The sequence below is a fragment of the Rhincodon typus genome, chromosome 31, assembly GCF_021869965.1.
Source record: "Rhincodon typus isolate 14 chromosome 31, sRhiTyp1.1, whole genome shotgun sequence".
Lineage (NCBI taxonomy): Eukaryota > Metazoa > Chordata > Chondrichthyes > Orectolobiformes > Rhincodontidae > Rhincodon > Rhincodon typus.
In genome coordinates, this window is record NC_063362.1 from 17,568,272 (window position 1) to 17,588,076 (window position 19,805).

General features: G+C 42.5%; 1 protein-coding gene across 2 annotated transcripts in view; it reads right to left on the bottom strand.

The window, feature by feature from the left end:
- LOC109924488 (segment polarity protein dishevelled homolog DVL-1) overlaps nucleotides 1–19,604 on the bottom strand; it is a 103,710-nt gene extending 84,106 nt beyond the window's left edge. For both annotated transcript variants that reach the window (XM_048615151.1, XM_048615149.1), the window contains exons 1-2: nucleotides 19,567–19,604; nucleotides 9,054–9,123 (exon numbers count right to left, since the gene is read on the bottom strand). In XM_048615151.1, the coding sequence (XP_048471108.1) occupies nucleotides 9,054–9,123; nucleotides 19,567–19,571 (75 nt within the window). In that variant the 5' untranslated portion in view covers nucleotides 19,572–19,604. The remainder of the gene's footprint in view (nucleotides 1–9,053; nucleotides 9,124–19,566) is intronic.
- Nucleotides 19,605–19,805: the final 201 nt, after the last annotated feature.

The window sequence follows — 19,805 nt, forward strand, 5'->3', positions numbered from 1 at the left end:
GTGCACACTCCACACAGATAGTCACTGAAGGCTGGAATAGCAGCCAGGTCCCTGGCACTGTGAGGCAGCACGGCTAACCACTGAGCCACCATCCTACCCAATACCTCCCTCCCTTCCATTTCCTGAATTCCAGCTAATTCTGGGATATTACTCGTAGTCTCTACTGAATACTGATGCAAAGTACCTCATCAATTCATCTGCAATCGCCTTACTTGTCATTATTAATTCTCCAGACTCACTTTCTATAGGACCAGTGCTCACTTTGATGACTCATTTCTTTGTTAACTATCTATAGAAACTCTTACTATCTATTTTTACAATCTTTTAAATTTTTAGTCATTCTTTGAATTTTTAAATATTCTCTTAATCTTTTGACCTGCCAATCATATGTCCGATTATAAACATTTTTCTTTAAGTCTGATATTATCTATAAAATTTTTAATTAACCATAATGGTGGGTCCTCTCTTGAATTTTTTTTTTCAAAAGGAACTCTATGTATTTTGAATTATCCCTTAAATGTCTATCACGGCATCTCCATTGACCTTCACTGACTCAATTTGCCAATTCAGCTTAGCTAGCTCCGCTTTCAAGCCCTCAAAATGGGCCTTATTTAGGTTTAAAATACTAGTCTTGAAGCCACTGCTCTCTTCTTCAAAGTGAATATAAAATACAGTCATATTTTGATTCCTAGACCAGGGGTACCTTTACGATGAGATCATTAATTAATCATATTTCTATACTAGGCTCTCTGGCTGGCTACAAAAGTGCTAAGAAACTATACCAAAAACATTCAGTGAACTCCTCATTCATCCTACCTTTGCCCATTTAATTTTTCCAGTCTATATGTAGATTATTATCTCCCACAATTATTACCAAGCTTTTATGACAAGCTATCATTACTTCTTTCTTTATAAACCATCCTAACACAAGGTTACTGTTAGGAGCCTTGCACATCACTCCTACAAGTGAGTTTTTGCCTTTATCAACCCAAAACACTTCCATTTCCTGGTGTTCTAGACTTAGATCATCCCTCTTCAATGTGGTAATGCCACCATTTATTAGTAGAGCCACCCTTTTCCCTAGCTTCTTGTCCTTCCTAAATGTCCTGTACCTTTCATTATTCTGGTTCAATCCACATTATCCCATAGCCTGTAATGGTTATCAAATCAAACTTACTAATTTCTATTTGCACTCAGTTCATCTGTTTTGTTCTGAATGCTGTATGCATTCAGTTACTCAGCCTTTAATTCTGTCCTGTTATTATTTTTGTAATCTTTAGCCTTATCTGTCGATTGACTTTTAGAAATGTACTCTCCATCCTTTCCTGTCATTTGGGGTTTATTATTTCTCATATTGGGAAATTACTTTATTACCCATTTCTCATGCCTTTACCAAATCATTCATTTATCACATATTCTGAAATTTGAACCCTTGCTCCATGTTTAGTTTAAAGCCTTCTCTATGTCCCCAGATATTGCTAGATTACCAGCCCCAGGCACAATTCAGATGTAGACTATCACAAGAGATCCTACTTTCTTCAACATTAATGCCAATTCCCACAAACTGGAACCCATTTCTCCCACGCAAAAAGATCCAATATCCTTAGTTTTACCTTCAAAAATAAAGAGCTCGCCAGATGGCCATCTCCAACCCCTGCACTGCCCTTTCAGTGCGCTGCACCCATTTCCTCATTCATGGTAATAGCATCAGCCAGCATGGTCTCCCAGTGCCACGAAAGGCAACATGGTGGCTCGAGAGAGCTGGGAGTGAACAGAATCCCATCGCAGCAGTTTCATCTTGTCACAACTCCTGGTGCAAGCCTCATCCCCTGCTGCTCCTGCAGTAGCCCACCATCCCATGAGCCCAGGTGGATTCCCACCACCTGCATTCATTTCTTTCATCTTATATGCCCTAAGACAATTTGTTCATGGCTCAGGTAATAAATTGAGAGGTTAGTTCCTCATTGTGACAATATAGAACCTCCTTCCTTGTCCTGTCCACGTCACTGGTACTTACATGGACTGCAGCAACGGGATCCTCTTCCTTCAACTGTAAACTCCTCTCCAATACAGAGCACATGTCCCTAATATTGGCAGTGGGTGTGCAACATAGCTGTTTGGACACTTTTTTTTGCTGCAGTGAATTGTGCCAAACCCCCTCACCATACTATCCCTTATTATTTAAGGTTGTGAAAGCTATAAACACCGTCTGTAAGTGGTGCCAAGAATGTGCACATACAAGGAAGCTCACAACATAATTCTGCAGCAACAAAAGAGGCATAAACAGTCTCCAAGATGGTGCTCTCAGAACTTTCAGCTGGGAGTGATCAAGAACTCAAGGACGTTAGGGTTGACGAAGAGGAGCAGAGAAGTGCATGGGTTTTACCCTTCTAAAATGAAAACCTCATCATCCAGTCCTGTCCGGTTACTACAATGCCCTTCCGAGACCCACTAGTATGCCCACCTCTCTGTCCCCAGATGCAACGTTAGCCGACATGGCCTGCTGACCCTAAGAAGAATAACATGGCAGTTGGGAAGGGCTAGGGGTGAGCTGAGCGTTATGCTGACCTTGCCCCCTCCCCAATCTGAGTGCACAGCAGCTCCCACCACTCTTGTTTAGATAGGCACTCATTGCATGATGGAGGTTTGTGAATATCAAGCAAACTTCAGCTCCTTAGTTAAGGCTCCTGTGCTTGAATTAAGAGCGAAAGTTCAAATCTTACTTAAAAGAGAGGACCACAAGAATCCAGCCACAACCACTGCAGAAAGGGGTTTTTCTTAGCAATATTAAGGTTTTGACCGTTGACATCATTGCGGTTCCGCTGGCACCAAATTCCTGTCTCATTTTATGCTTCCAAAGGACTTTATGTCACCAATTGGATTTTATAATGAAAGTATCATTTTATATCTCATGATTATATACGACATATGTATGATGTATAATAGATGGCACATCTGGTATTAATGTTCCTCTGAGACATTATATCCATCTGAGCATAGCTTGAAATCATGCAGATATATAGTGTGGTAGGGGCTCAAAAAGATGTCCCAGTTAGTATTTTGCTGGTACCAGGTGAAACAGCTAAACAGTAACACAATTGAGATAAGGTTACAGTTTTGTTTCCATAGTAAAGGAGAGCAAGGGGTGGAGATCTCAGGCATGGAAAGGACATAGACTGACATTAGATATTCCCTCTCTCTTCTGTCTTACTACTTGTTGAGATGGGCAATTTCCAGATGATTTGAGCCCAAGCGGCCATTTATCTTGATTCAACAGATTACTCAACTGTGAGGATTGTTATAACTGAGTCCAAGCCTGTCTTCTCCTCTCACAACACCCAATTTATGCACAACGATGGACAAAAAGAAATCCTTCAGTCTATCCAATCTGTCCCACATAACAGGAGATACCTTCTGTATCACTGTATTGGGGAGGTGCTCGTATAATGGTATTGTTAATGGACTAGTAATTTGCATCCTACGTAGCAGCTGGTAAAATTTAATTTAAAGAAAAATCTTGAACAAAAAAAATCATATAACCACTGTAGTTGTTGTAAAAAACCCATCTGGTTCACTAACATTCTTTAGTGATGGAAATCTCCCATCCTTAGCTGGTCTGGTCTGAATGTGACTCCAGACTCATAACAGTGTGATTGACTTCCAATTGCCCTGTAAACAATTAAGGGTGGGCAATAAATGCTGGTCGAGCCAGTGACGCCTGCAACAAAGGAATGTACATAAAAAACACTGTCTACCCAACCTAAATCAGCGATTTCAGCAAGAGACCAGTGATCAGCAGTTTGAACCTGATTTTCACTCTCTACAAGAGCCCTGACATTCAGTGTATTCAGTGGATTGATCCAGGCATCTACTAAAATTTACACACTGTTGGGAGTCTGAATCCAGAATGAACAAATGGCTTGCCTGCACAGGTTATTGGTGCAAGTTGCCCCAGTGGGACTTTAGTCATTTCAGACAACTGCTCTCTTATGATCACTCACCTTTTTTTCGTGTGATTACACTACAGATAATGTGTTGGTAATAAGGTACAACCTCACCACTAGTGATATTTGTCAAAGTTCCACACAGATGACTGTCTTTTTCCAAACAGAAGCAATTGCAGAGCAACTCAGTGGACAGTTATAAATTAGAGAGGGGAAGGGGAAGTGACTTATTGCCCATCCTTAATTCTGTGAGAGATGCACATTCCTAGGCACTAAAATCGTCAGAAGCATATTTTTGTTGCATGGCATTTGGAGATGTTGGGAAGAAGGTTAATTCTCCAGCTCTGCAAATTACTTGATATACACTTATGGAATTTTGGATACTACAATCTGTCAAGTGCAAGAATGCAAGGACAAAAAGTGCAAACAAAATCAGAAATTGCTGAAGAGCTCAGCACTTCTGGCTACATCTGTGGAGAGAAAGCATAGTTAACGTTTCAGGTCCAGTGACTCTTCTTCAGTTCTGGAGCGCTGAAGAAGGGTCACTGGACTTGATACGTTAACTCTGCTTTCTCTCCACAGATGCTGCCTGATCTGTTGAGATTCTCCAGCAATTTCTAATTTTGTGTCAGATTTCCAGCATCCACAATTCATAAGGAGTAATAAAGTTTTCATGGCTGAATGATTTTCCCACTAGACTGTCATTTGCTATGGTGAAGCATTACACATTACCAATCACAGTCCTTCATCAGCTGAACTTATCATTGCAGTTTTGCAAGTGAAATGGTGACAAGCCACTGTCTCACTAATAAACCAGTTCAATTAATGAAGCAATGCAAGAGGTAGTACTGTGAATGCTGGAAATCTGAAAGAAAAACAGATGATTTTTTGCTAGTTGCCGCTGACTTCTGAGATAAACTAGAATTTTTCCCTGGATTTTTCTCAGACCAGTTTGTTCTGAAAACAGCATTCACCCGAAGAGCTCATCTTTCATTTCTCTCCCATTTCATGCTTCTTCATATAATAATAAAATGGAAATACAGATTTCCTCATTTGACTTCCTGCAAAACTCAACAGAAACAATGTCTTCTGCCAAAGCTAGTCTGAGAGAGTAATCACACTGCATCTACAGCACAGAAACAGATCATTTGGCCCAAATAGTGAATGTCTTAATTTATATTCTACAATGGCTTGCGTCCAATCCCACCAACTGCACTTCATTCATATGGGGATCATTTCTGCAACAATTCAGAAGTCTTGGAATAGCAAAAGTCACATCCAATCTGCTAATATAATTCACACAAAGTCCCATACTTCCAACATACAGTAATAGCACTGCAATTAAAGTACCCTATCAATTTCCATCTGATATTAATACCCAAGGGCTATATCTTTTTATTTTGCGGAGCAATGTGAGGGATAGGTGAGAAGCAGAGACGGGATGGCAGGATTGAAAAGCATATCAGCTGTGAGGGGTACAGACTGATGCTTTTGTTGAAACAAATTCTTCATCACCAATGATCCTCACCTTCTTGTCCACCTCTTTCATTATTGAGCCAACAGCCTCTGTCAAAATAAAGAAAAACAGCAACTCAAAGACCTTTTCAACCCTCCCAAAAGTAAGGGAAGGATTTTCGCCAAGGCTTCAGAACCCCACTGTCAGGCTCAAGTGGGAATCAATGCCTGCACTGTTTGGGGAACAGTCACTAATCAGTAGTTTTCCCCAAATTGGCCAGTGGCGACAGAGTTAGCTCTTGATGTTGGAGGGTCAATAAGAGGCTCTCAGCTCCGAAGCAGCTTTGTAGGCAAGTGAGGGAATGACATTATCCTCTCTCCAACTTCCTTGAAATTGAAAATTTAAAGAGAATATTCATTTTAGCAAATAGGTTGACATCAGAACGGCAGGGATGGGTAATTTCACCAGAAGGTAAGCTGTAGCTATAGGTGAAGCCAAAAAGCAAACAGAAAGAGCTGAAAAGTTATCTGGAGTGTCCTGCTATCAGAAGGTAAATCTGGGCAGCTACAGTGCTCCTCTCTATTTCCTGGGACCTAGAGGCTGATGAGAAAATACCAGCCTCCTACAATTGGGCCTGAACTACTTGAATCAGGCACTCTTGCAAGTCAATCGGTAACACTATGGGCACAATGGCCCTAGGTGAAGAACCTGCAGATATTTATGCATTTGTCTACAGCCTAATCTGAGGTATGGAAAGCGTAAGTTGCTCAAATATTTTACCTGGTTGCTACACACAGGAAATCAAGTTTGACGATTTCTGATGTACTGCCAAATTGCCAATAAAACAGCACCATAAATAAAAGTAGTAAATACTGAAAACACTCAGCAAGTCAGGTGGTATCTGTCGACAGAAACTGAGTTAATGATTCAAATCCTAAATGTTTTTCACTCCATAGCTGCTGCCTCACTTGATGAGTATTTCCAGCATTTTCTGTTTTCATTTCAGATTTACAGCCATTTGCAGGCTATTTTTTCCACCACATCTGCTCTTTGCTACTTGATCCTAAACTATTCCCACTATCCACTCCTATTCATCTCCAGCCTTGTATTAATGCAGAACCAGCCCCATTGTCTAGTGCTCTCCCAATAACATCAATCAATCCAAAACTAAACTTTGCCTCCTCTCCATCACCCTGTATCCTTCCCTGGACAAATACTAATTTTCCCTTAAAAGTCACAATGGACCCTCCCTCGATCACACCATGGGGAAAGCCCACTTTCAACGGTGCCATGTATAGACTTCTGTAAACCTGGCCCTCCTTGCTATCTAAATTACTGAACCCTTGTCACTGATGACACAACCTGAAAGAATAGGCTTTTGTTTAACATTCGGCTGAAATCCTTCCCTACAGAAAACCTTCTTACTTTTCTCTGCTCCTGTGGAAACAGTTCCACTACCTCAAGGGCCTTGTTATGGTTCATACATTTTTAATCAATCAATCAATCAATCTGTTCAGAAGTTTTATCATACACCTCTAGAGCAGGTGGGGCTTGACACTGGACCTGCTGGCTCAAAGGAAGGGACACTACTACTTTGCCACAAGTGACCTTCTATTCATGGTTCATTTTTATACAGAGGGTGGTTCACGTGTGGAACAAACTTACTGAGGAAGTGGTGGATGTGGGTACAATTACAATGTTTAAAAGGCATTTGGATAGATACATGAATAAGAAAGGTTTGGAGGGATATGGGCCAAGGGAGGCAATGGCCTAGTGGTATTATCACTGGGCTGTTAATCCAGAGACCCAGGTAATGTTCTGGGGAGAGATAGTAGGAACTGCAGATGCTGGAGAATCTGAGATAACAAGGTGTAGAGCTGGATGAACACAGCAGGCCAAGCAGCATCAGAGGAGCAGGAAGGCTGACGTTTCGGGCCTAGACCCTTCTTCAGAAATGGGGGAGGGAAAGGGGGTTCTGAAATAAATAGGGAGAGAGGGGGAGGCTGATAGAAGATGGATAGAGGAGAAGATAGGTGGAGAGGAGACACACAGGTCAAAGAGGCGGGGATGGAATTGGGCTGAAAATATGGGCTGGACTCCACATCTGGGTCCCACTTACCATTCGTCTTCATCAATCTCTCACTTCATGTACCTATTCAAACTCTTACTGTCAATCTTTATGTTCCCTGAAAGCTTACTTTCATACTGTATTTTCCCCTTCTTAATCAATCCCTTGGTCCTTCTTTGCTGAAGTCTAAATTGCCCCCAGTTCTCAGACATATTATTTTTCTTGGCCAATCTGTATGCTTCTTCCTTGGATCACATACCATCTCTAATTTCCTTTGTAAGCCATGGATTGGCCCTCTTACCCATTTTGCTTTTGTGCCAGACAGGAATAAACCTTTCCTATCCATGCACCTGTCCAATTATCTTTTTAATGTAACTGTACCTGCACCCACCAAGTTCTCTGATAGTTCATTCCACCTATGAACCACCCTCTGCATGAAAAAGCTGCCCCTCAGGTCCCTTTTAAATCTGAGATAACAAGGTGTAGAGCTGGATGAACACAGCAGGCCAAGCAGCATCAGAGGAGCAGGAAGGCTGACGTTTTGGGCGTAGATTTCTGAAGAAGGGTCTAGGCCCAAAACGTCAGCCTTCCTGCTCCTCTGATGCTCCTTGGCCTGCTGGGTTCATCCAGCTCTACGCTTTGTTATCTCTAATGTTCTGGGGACCCTGGTTCGAATCCCGCCACGGAAGATCGTGGAATTTGAATTCAATGAATATCTGGAATTAACAATCTTACAATGACCATGAATCCATTGTCAATTGTCGGAAAAACCCATCTAGTTCACTAATGTCCTTTAGGGAAGGAAACTGCCATCCTTACCGGGTCTGGCTTACGTGTGACTCCAGACCCACACCAATGTGGGTGACTCTTAACTGCCCCCTGGGCAATTAGGGATGGGCAATAAATGCTGCCTAGCCAGCAAGGCCCTCATCCATGAATGAATAAAGAAAAAAAAAAAGTGGGACTAGTTGAGTTTAGGATTATGTTCGGCATGGACAGGTTTGACCAAAGGGTCTGTTTCCGCGCTGTATGACTCTGTGACTCAATGACAAACCACAACATCACTATTTCCAAGATCTGCCCACCTCACGCACTACTTTGGTGGGACCCAAGTATTTTGCCCTTCGGTTTTAATGTACTTTCTATAATAGGAGGCAAAAACTGCACATCATTTATAATTGCGGTCTAATCAATGCTTAAAGAAGTTTATTATTATTTATCCATTCTTGTGCAGTGTACCTAAAGTGCTATCCATTTCCTAGCTTTATAAACATACCTTTGCTTTCCATAATTTTGTATTTGAAACCAAGGTCTTTTTGTTCACTCACAGCCTTTGGTGTCTTTTTATTACTGTTCCTCTCACACAAAGGAACTACACACCCCAGACATTAAACTGCTGATGATGCATGACCTGCTGAGTATTTCCAGAAACTCCTGCTTTTGTTTCTGACATTAATAAAACCTGTGTCCAGGAATATTGAGTCCAAGATATCATCTGGACCCTCCATTGGGTTAACAAGTCAAAGACAGGAAGGCATTATTCTTTCCCTATCCAATTGTCCCCTCTGCCACATTGCATACTTACCCATGAGACTACTCTTCCATTGAAACACGGTAACTTGGCATTGTCATCTGAAATTTCTTCCTTCACAACCCTGCAATAAAAATAATGACAGCATTAACCAGGACACTTAATATTTATAAAGCAGGCCAGAGTCCCAAGAATGATAGTTAAAAATTAGCCCTCTGTTCCACCAACATTATAGTGTACAATTCCAACACCTTAATTCAATTAATTACAACTTCCTGATGGTTGGAGACTGATGCTAACAAATGAAATGATATATTGCCTCTAACAATACTAATTAGCTCCAGGTCATTTATCAAAAACCAGCAGTCTGTACTAAACTGTGCACGTCACACAGCCTGGGCACAAGAGCCTCCCCACAGAACTCAATCCACAGGTGTCCTCTGTCACCCAAGTTACAATGTGGAGCTCATTGCCTTGCCCACTGACTTCTCCTGTGGACTCAGTACAGTAAAGTACAGGCAAGGATACAAATGTATTCCAGCTTGGGAACTTGAATATCCAAGTGAGGCTCAGTATCACTGATACTGATTGAGCTGTCTGAATCCAAAGAATGTAACTGCTAGACTGAGTCTGCAGCTGGTGGGGAGGGAACCAAGGAAAATATCTACTTGACCTTGTCTCTCAATCTAAGTGCTGCGGGCGCTTCCATCCACAACAGAATTGGTAGCAGTGACTACCACACAGTCCTTGTGAAGATGAAGACCTGACTACACGTGAGGACAAGCTCCATCATCTTCTTTGGGACTAGCACCATGGTAAATGGGACAGACTTCAAACAGCTCTAGCAACTCAAAATTGGGTATCCATGAGGCACTGTGGGCTATCAGCAGCAACAGACTTCTATTCAACTATGATCTGTAATCTCATGACCTGGCATATCCATCATTCTACCATTACCATCAAGCTAGGAGATAAACCCTGTTTAATGAGAAGTGCAGGAGGGCATGACAGGAGCAACACCAGGTATACCTAAAAAAATGAGGTGACAACCTGGTGAAAGAACAAAACAAGACTACTTACATGCAAAACTGTAGAAGACAGGGCTAAGCAATTTCACAATAAACAGATCAGATCTAAACTCCACAGACCCGCCACATCCAGTTATAAATGGTGGTGGACAATTGGGCAATTAAACAACTAAAGGCTCCACAAATATCCACATGCCCACCAATGGAGGAGACCAGCACATCAATACAAAAACACAAGTTTGAAGTATTTGCATTAATCATCAGTCACAAATGCCAAATGAACATTCCAGGTCAGCCTCCCCCTGGAGGTTCCCAACATCCCGATGCCAGTTCTAAACAATATGATTCACTCTATGTGTTATCAAGGAGTAGCTGAAGACATTTGATACTGCAAAGCTATGGACCCTGACAACATTCCAGCAACAGTATTGAAGCCTTGTACTCCAGAACTAGCCAAACCCCTATTCAGGTATTTCCTGTGCAGAAAAAGCAGGAAAATTCTAAGCCTTATCAGTCACTTTTGATCACCAGGATGGTGGTAGAAGAGATCATCAACATTGCTAACAAGCAGCACTTTCAAAGGAATAACATGTTCATTCATCCTTGAATTGGATTCCATGAGGGCCACTTGGCTGCTGACCTCATTAAAGCTTTGGTCCAAACATAAACATAAAAGCTGAACCCCCAAGATGAAGTTTGAATAATTGCCTTTGACATCGAGGCAGTATTTGCTCGAGTATGACATCAAGAAGCTCTTGGGAATCATAGGGAAATCTCCCTGTCGGTTGGAGTCATACTGAGAACAAAGGAAGATAGTTTTGGTTGTTGGAAGTCAATCATCTCAGTCCCAGAACATCACTGCAGGAATTCCTTGGGATAGTGTCCTTGGCCCAATCATCTTCAGCAGTTTCATCAATGGCTTTCCCTCCATCATGATGTCAGAGTGGGGATGTTTGCTGAAGATTGCACAATGTTCAGCACTATTCGTGGCTGAGGCAGTCCACATCTACATGCAGGCTTGGGCTAAGTGGTAAGTAACATTACACAATACAAGTGCCAGGCAATGATCAGCTCCAACAAAAAGGTAATCTCACCATCACTCCTTGATATTCAATGGTATTACCACCACTGAAACCCCCACTTTTGACACTGAGGGTTACCACTGACCAGAAACTGAACAGAACCAACCATATGAAAATTGTGGCTACAAGAACAGTCAGAGGCAAGTAACACACTTCTTATCTTTCCAATATCTGTCCACCATCTACAAGTCAGAAATATGACTTGCCTAGATGACTGCAACTCCAAATCATCCAGGACAAAGCAGCCTGCTTGATTGGCACACCATCTACCACATTTAATATTCACTTCCTTCATCAGTGACACGTACTGGCAGCAGTGTACACCATCTACAAGATGCACTGCAGTAACTCACCAAGACTTCTCCAACAGCTCCTTTCAAATCCACTACCTGTACTACCTGGAAGGACTAGGGCAGCAGATGCATAGGAACACCACCATCTACAAGTTCCCCTCCAAACCACACTGTTGCTTGGTCAAAATTCTGAAACTCCTTTCCTAAAAGCATTGTGGGAGGTCCTTCATACCCAAAGCAATACTTAAAAATCTGTTCTGCATCCTCTCCAAAAGCAGTCACATCAGTCATAAAACATGGTACACAACTGGACACAATACATCAGTTGAGGCCAAACCAGTGATTTGTAAAGATTCCCAATAACTTCAGCTTCTGAGGAATTGCAAATGGTATTGAACACTGTAATCATCAGCGAACATCCCCAGTTCTGACCTTATGATAGAAGATCATCGATGAAACAGCTGAAGATCAATGCATCTCAGACTCTGCTTTGAGGAATTCTTGCAACAGTGGCCTGAGGCTGAGATAATTAGCCTCCAACAACCAAAACCATTTTCCTTTGTGCACTCCAATGGGTTAATTATTGATGCCAACTGAATTTGGTCAGGGGTCCTTGATGTCATACTTGGTGTCTAGATGACAGAGACTACTACTAACAACTTCTGATATTCCAGTGAATGATAGTACAGATCTATTCGCTGTCACTCACTGTTGCACGCTTCATTGTAAAAAGAGGAAGTCGTGCATTGAGCTCAATTAAAAGAAACAGTGCTGAAATCTCTGAACTTATTGGGCTAGCACAGCAAGTGGAGACAAATATACCACACTGGCTTCAGGAAAGAACCCAGAATTTTAGGATAGAATGCCAATTATCAACTGAGAACTTTCACAATTTTCAACCTTTTTTCCTCTGGAAAGCGTACTCAGTCCTCCTCCCAAAGCCCCACCCTTCTCCACACATCCCCATAAATACTGCCACAACCCCACCCTCCAGCAGTTTAGTGGACAGTTAAACTTACTAGTTGTAGTAGATCTATTCACATTACAAACATCACATTAATTCTTTTTCTCTCTAAAGTCCAGGAGATTGGCCCAAGGCCAAGGCTGGACAAACTCTGGCATTCTTCCCTCAGTCCATAACACTGAAAATTTAAACAATTTGCATGTGGGTGCATCACGGTGTGCTTTTGTAACCAGAATACAACAGTCTTTTGTTTTCTTCCTGAAGTTAAAGGCAATATTAACCACAGAGTTGCTTATTTAAACCCACAGGGGATTCCTAATTCCAGCTCATCTAAATACTTAGCATACTTAAGAACTGTAGTTGTTCATTGTTACTCTCAAGGATGCATGGTGACTGGGGCTTGGTGCTTAAAAGCAGTGCTTCAGGATGGATCTGGCCAACACACTGGTCACGAAGCATCACTTCCCCACTTTGTATTTCAGCCCTTTAGAGATAAAGGCCAACATTCCATAAGCCACTTTGATAACTTTTTTGGGGTTTGTTTGCTTTATCTGGATATCTTCCATTGAAACACAGAACAGCTGCATTAACAGCGAAACAATACGAATAATGCAATGGCTCAGTGGTTAAAGGCAGTGGGCCATAGTGTTCACAAAGTCCTAGATTTGATTTGTACTATATAATGAGTTTATAGATCTCGGGGACACAGTAGAAGAGACGATACTAACAACCGAAGTATTGTTGGATTTGGGAATAACAAAACATGGGGCACCACAGCTGGGTGTAGCTTTGGCAGGGGAGTAACTATCCCACTGTTTTCCTACCCACCCGTGATCCAGTCCCCATAATACAGTAGGCGAGTGTGCACTGAAATTGGCAGCCAATCCATTAGTAGCAACACGGTTACTAAATAGACTGAATGATAGGAACCAGAAAGCAATGGTCAGTGGATATTTTTTTGGGTTGGAGGAAAGTTTGCAGTGGAGTTTCCCAAGGTCAGTATTGGGACCCTTGCTTTTCTTGATACATATGAATGATCTAGATCTTGGTGTGGCGGGGGCAATTTCAAAGTTTGCAGATGATACTAAACTTGGACGAATTGTAAACTATGAGGAAAACAGTGCAGAACTCCAAAAGGACGCAGACAAGTCGGTGGAGTGGGCAAATGACCTGACTAAAAGGAGTAATTAGGGAGAAACTGTTCCTGCTCGCAAAAGGAAGAAGAGAGAGAGCATAGATATGAAGCAATCTGCAAAAGCAGCAAGGGTCAAGTGAGGAAAACTTTGGAGTCAGGTTCAATTGAGGAATTCAAGAGGGAATTGAATGATTATTTGGATAAAAATGATGTACAAGGGAATGGGTGAAAAGTCAGAGATTGGCACTAAGTATTGATGTGCATTTAATGAGTGGATGCAGGCATGATGGATCAAATGGCCTCCTTCTCCAGTGTAACACTTCTGCAATTCTGTAATTTGCAAGGCAAATTATTAATAGGCAATGGGGCTTGTCTACAAGCAACTGATCCAAATATTATGCTCTCACATCATCACATAGTTGGCATGGGTAGACAGGCAGAGAGGAGTTCCTGCTGCTCAATACCCTGCCCACACTTCAGAAAATCTGACCACAGTACTGTGCTCCTCCTTCCAGCTTAGAAGCGGAAACTGAAATGGGAGAATCCTTCATGAAAAGAAGTACAGTGCTGGACCAAGGCACCGGAAGACTGTTTCTGGGGCTGCTTGGACTCGGTGGACTGGATCATTATAGAGTCATAGAGCTGTACAGCACGGAAACAGACCCTTCGGTCCAACTCATCCATGCCAACCAGATATCATAAATTAATCTAGTCCCATTTGCCAGTATTTGGCCCATATCCCTCTAAACCTTTCCTATTCACATATTCATCCAGATGCATTTTAAAATTCAGCTTACCAGCTTCACCACTTCTTCTGGCAGCTCATTCCATACACGCACCACCATCAGCCTGAAAATTTGCCCCTCAGGTCCCTCTTAAATTCCCTCTCCCCTTAAACCTATGCCCTCTAGTTTTGGATTTCTCCACCTCAGGGAAAAGACTTGAACTATTCATCCTATCCATGCCCCTCATGGGTTTTATAAACCTCTTAACATTTTAAAAAAAAGGCAACCCCTCAGCCTCCGATACTCCAAGGGAAAATAGCCCCAGCCTATTCAACCTTTGCCTATGGCTCAAACCTGGCAACATCCTTGTAATTTTTTTTTCTGAACCACTTCAAGTTTAACAACATCCTTCCTGTAGCAGGGAGGCCAGAATTGAATGCAGTATTCCAAAAGTGGCCTAACCAGTGTCCTGTACAGCCACAACATGACCTCCCAACTCCTATTCTCAATGCACTGACCAACAAAGGCAAACGCTTTCTTCAGTTCTGAGGAAGGGTCACTGGACCCGAAACGTTAACTCTGATTTCTCTCCACAGATGCTGCCAGACCTGCTGAGCTTTGCCAGCAATTTCTATTTTTGTACATTCTTCGCCATCCTGTCTACCTGTGACTCCACTTTCAAGAAAATATTACACAACAGATATTTATTGAATTCAAACTGGATTCGAACTCAGGTTTCCAGATCATTCCCTGGGTTACTGAACTAGAAACCTATACCACTAGGCCACAGCCTCTGTATATTTACCCCCACGTATACCTCACCATGCTCTCCGTATATATTGATACGTAAATGTATACAATTCATATTAAATCCCTCACCTTGCTCCCTATCTATATTTACATATAAATGTATATATCCAACAGTCCATGTTCAAGCGTTCAGCAGAAAACCTAGACGAGTAAGCCACCAACGTCTCCGACTAAATTAGCAAATGCACGGAGGACTGCATACCAAAGACGTCAATCCGAGTGTTCCCCAACCTTAAACCTTGGATGAACCAGGAAATCCACTCACGATTGAAGACTAGACGTGCAGCATTCAAGTCGGGTGGCCCAGACCAATACAAAAAATCCAGATATGACCTCTACAAAGCCATCAGGGAGGCCAAGAGACAGTACCAGCCCAAGTTAGAGACCCAGACCTACCAAACAGACTCCCGCCATCTATGGCAAGGCCTAAACAATATTACGGGATTCAAAATGAAAGTGTAAGGTCCCTCCCTGACAAGCTCAATTTCAGCAGAATCCCACCGGCGTGGCGATGCCTGCCCTGACAGCCTGGACACACCTGTTCCCCGTCACTGCTCCATACGTCAGACCAGTCTTCCTGGGAGTCAACTCAAGGAAAGCGACAGGCGCGGACGGTGTCCCCGGCCAAACATCCAGATCCTGTGTGGACCAACTGGTGGAGGTATTCACCAACATCTTCAACCTCTCCCTCCTACAAGCTGAAGTCCCCACCTGCTTCAAGAAGACCACCATCATCCCCGTACTCAAGAAAACACATGCAACGTGCCTTAATGACTAACGCCCAGCGGCTCTGACTTCAATAATCATGAAGTGCTTCGAGAGGCTGGTCATGGCCCACATCAACTCCAGTCTCCCAGCCTGCCTCGATCCTCTACAATTTGCCTAACAACATAACAGGTCCACAGCAGATGCCATATCCCTAGCCCTGCACTCATCCCGAAACATCTGGACAACAAAGACACCTATATCACACTCCTGTTTGTTGACTATAGCTTCACCTTCAACACCATTATCCCCTACAGACGGATCTCAAAATTCTGTGACCTTGGTCTCGGCTCTGCCCTCTGCAACTGGATCCTCAACTTTCTGACCCACAGGCTGCAATCAGTGAGGATAGGTAACTGCACCTCCTCCACAATAAGACTCAACACTGGGGGAAATATCCTCAGCCCCTACAGGACTCGTACTAGTCCCTGTACACCTATGACTGTGTTGCCAAATTCTGAACAAACACCATCTACAAGTTCACTGACAACATCACCGTAGTGGGACGGATATCTAACAATGATGAGTCAAAATAGAGAAGGGAGATAGAGGGCTTGGTGGCGTGGTGCAATGAAAACACTCTCTCTCTCAATGTTGGCAAAACTAAAGAACTGATTATTGATTTCAGAAAGAAAGGAGGAGAACACGCCCTCATCTACATCAAAGGAACGGAGGTTGAGAGAGCAAAGAGCATCAAGTTCCTCGGAGTGACGATAATTGACAACCTGTCCTGGACTTCCCACGTAAATGTGACAGTCAAGAAGATACAACAACGCCTCTTCTTCCTCAGGCAGCTCAGGAGATTTGGCATGTCCATAAGGTCCCTAATCAACTTCTACAGATCACCACAGAAAGCATATTGTCCAGGTGCATAACATCCTGGTATGGCAACTGTTCTGCCCAGTACTGTAAGAAACTGCAGAAGGTAGTGTGCACAGCCCAGACCATCACGGAAGCCAACCTTTCTTCCATGGACTCATTTATATGGCTTGCTGCCACGGAAAGGAGGCCAACATAATCAAAGACCCATCACGCCCCGGTAATGATCTCCTACAACCTCTTCTGCCAGGTAGAAGATACAGAAGCCTGAACACACGCACGAGCAAGTTCAGGAACAGCTTCTTTCCAGCCGTTATCAGACTGTTGGATGGACTCTAGCCTCAATTAATGTAACCTGCAACGTAACATGTATGTCTCTAAGTCTTTTTGATCTGTATAATCCTTTGCTTGCTGTGATCTGCCTGTACCACTCATAAACAAAGCATTTCACTGTATTTTGGTACACGTGACAATAGAAATTAAAAATCGAACAATTTTTATTTACTCAACTTGTTAAAGGACAGGAAGGAATGGGGGTTTTCATATAGAGATCCACAAGATGTTACTGGCCACCAACCAACACCACCACCCTCACCAACCCATTGAGGGCAGAATCCCTACCTCACTTTCTTAAGGCACCTGAAGCAGGTTGTTGGTGTGGGTCAGCTTTGTTTGATGTTGGCTTATTCAGGGCCTATTTCACAAGCAGTCATTAGAACACTGACTTTTCTTCTGAATTGGAACAAATTCACAAATCTAGAAATCCATAAAGTCAAGGAAAATTAGAATATCCAAAAACTTCCATAAACTCTTTCTTCTTCCCATTGTTCAGACATCCTAATGTCTTGAGATTTGCTGCTAATTGTTAGCTGTCCCATGATACACAGCTGGATCCTGAGCTGACACCTAAGATGGTCTGTAAGGTAACAGGGAGATTGTTGATGATCACAATAAAGTGAAACATATGCAAACCCATTAAAGGACTAGTTGAGGTAGCCAGTTAAACACTGACTCACAGGAGCTGAGGGCTACAGCACCGTTCTCTCACTGTGTGTAATCCAACTCATCTGCATGATATTATACAACCTTTCTATTGGTACAAATGTCCATGTGAATTTTATCTGTTGCCATATTAAACAACTGGCCCAGAATACAAATCATCTTTAGTTTGGAGGAAAAGGAGTCTTTATTCATCAAATTAATCATTTTATATGTAAATTCTGACAATTAGTGCCCCCAAGACCGACATCAAATGGTCAGAAAGAACATAAATCTGGTTTAATATGGGCATTCTACTTAATAGTTACTTGGCTCTATTCCTAAGCTGTTTGGTACTTAGCTTGAGTATGTTTGACAATGACCAGATAAAGGAATGTTTGTCATGTATTCAATCTGTCCTGTATGTGCTTTGGGAATGTTTGATGAGACAGTGTAGAGACAGCTATCAGTACAGAGTCCCCAGAAAGCATAAAGTTTAAACAATAAGTCTCTACCCTCTTTCTTGACCTGCAGTGGCCCAATTAGTTGATGTCCAACTTCATGCGTTACACTGACTAACAAAGTTCACTTCATATCTCGTGGGTGTAGAAGAGATACTGAATTGATTAGGATTCCTGCTTCTGAACACTAATCAGTAATCCCTCCTGGAAAGTGCATCCAGGGCAAATGCTCAGGTTTAGCTGTGGTACCACACCACCTGGTGTCCCACTCCCATTTCTCCAACCCCCATCCACAACTTCCTCCCTCAATCTTACACCCAGTTCACAAAGTACCTGACCATAGAGATAGAAGAGGCTGTCCTTCAGAGCAGGGAGGGCTAACTTAGGCAGAGTATCAGCAGACAGCACAAAATACTGACTCAAGAGCAACATATCACTAGAGATTATGGTCTGCAGTCAGCTTACATCAACATTTACCAACACCAAGAGTCCGATTTTAATCGTGAAAGTGGGAATCAGGAGTTGGGTTTGTTTCTGGGTGACAAACGTGTTACTAACAGAAAGTAGATACTTTGCTGTATTTGGGCAGGGGAGAGCTATCAATGGGATTGGGGAGTGGTTGGTGTGGTAGGAAGAGAGACAGGATTGCTGTAACATTGGCAGCCAGTGATTCTGAACGAGGCCTTTTGACAATAATTTGAAAAAGCAAAAATGAAAAAAGTGAAGACCTTTCACATTTCTGAAGGCAAATGGAGATGGAACAGACGATAAGGTAGGAACATGACAATGAGTAAACATTCTTTGGGCTTATCCTGTGAAACAGTCTCAAGGAACAGCCAACCCTATTCTAACCATCCTCAAACTGGGCTGTATTATAAAGGCACCAAATCAAAGTTGTAAGAATCAGGGCCTAGCTCCTTAAGTACGTTCACTGGCCTGATCATTGTTGCAGGTATGCTCAGTAACCCACCATCCTCCCACCCTCACAAAGGTCACCTGAGCCAGAAACCGAGATGGCAAACAGGCATGCAGGCTGACGGCGCTAGGTTTTTGGTCACCCATTTCCATTCCAACCAATTTAGCCCATAAAATTCTGCACAGAGTGTTAAGTGGAGCATCAATTGGCCAGAGTTCTGGAATACGCTTGCTGCACAGACGTTCAGGAGCTGGAGAGCTTGTGGCCTTAACAGTGCTAACTGTGCAGCTCTGTGGATATAACATGCCACTGTTCACCTCAACTGTGTATGTTAAAAAAGGAGGAACTTGTTAGCATAGATCAATTAATGGAGAGAACAGCCAGAAGTGAGATTTGTGAACAGGGAGAGAGACACACATAAACCCATTTAAACGTATTTAAATACACTCAAAGACAGGATGGACCTCCAAATGCAATCTGAAGCACTGAGGAAGTTGGACCCTGCTAAATCCATTCTGGTCATTAATACATAAGCAGGAAACACATGTATCAGCAGGGAATGTTTGCTCAGACAATCACTTACTCACTGACCACATGATTAGCTGGAATAGAATGATTCAGAGTAAGTCTTATCAGACTCTAAATATTAACTCTGTTTCATTCTCCACAGATGCTGCCAGACTGAACAGGATTCTCTTCGTTCATTTCATATTTCCAGTATCTGCAATATTTTGCTTTTGTTTGAGGGCTAGCTAGAAGTTGTTGAATAGGAATCGCTGTGTATATTGCGATCTGCTTGAGCTTTCCTGGGCACTGTTTCCACCCTCTCT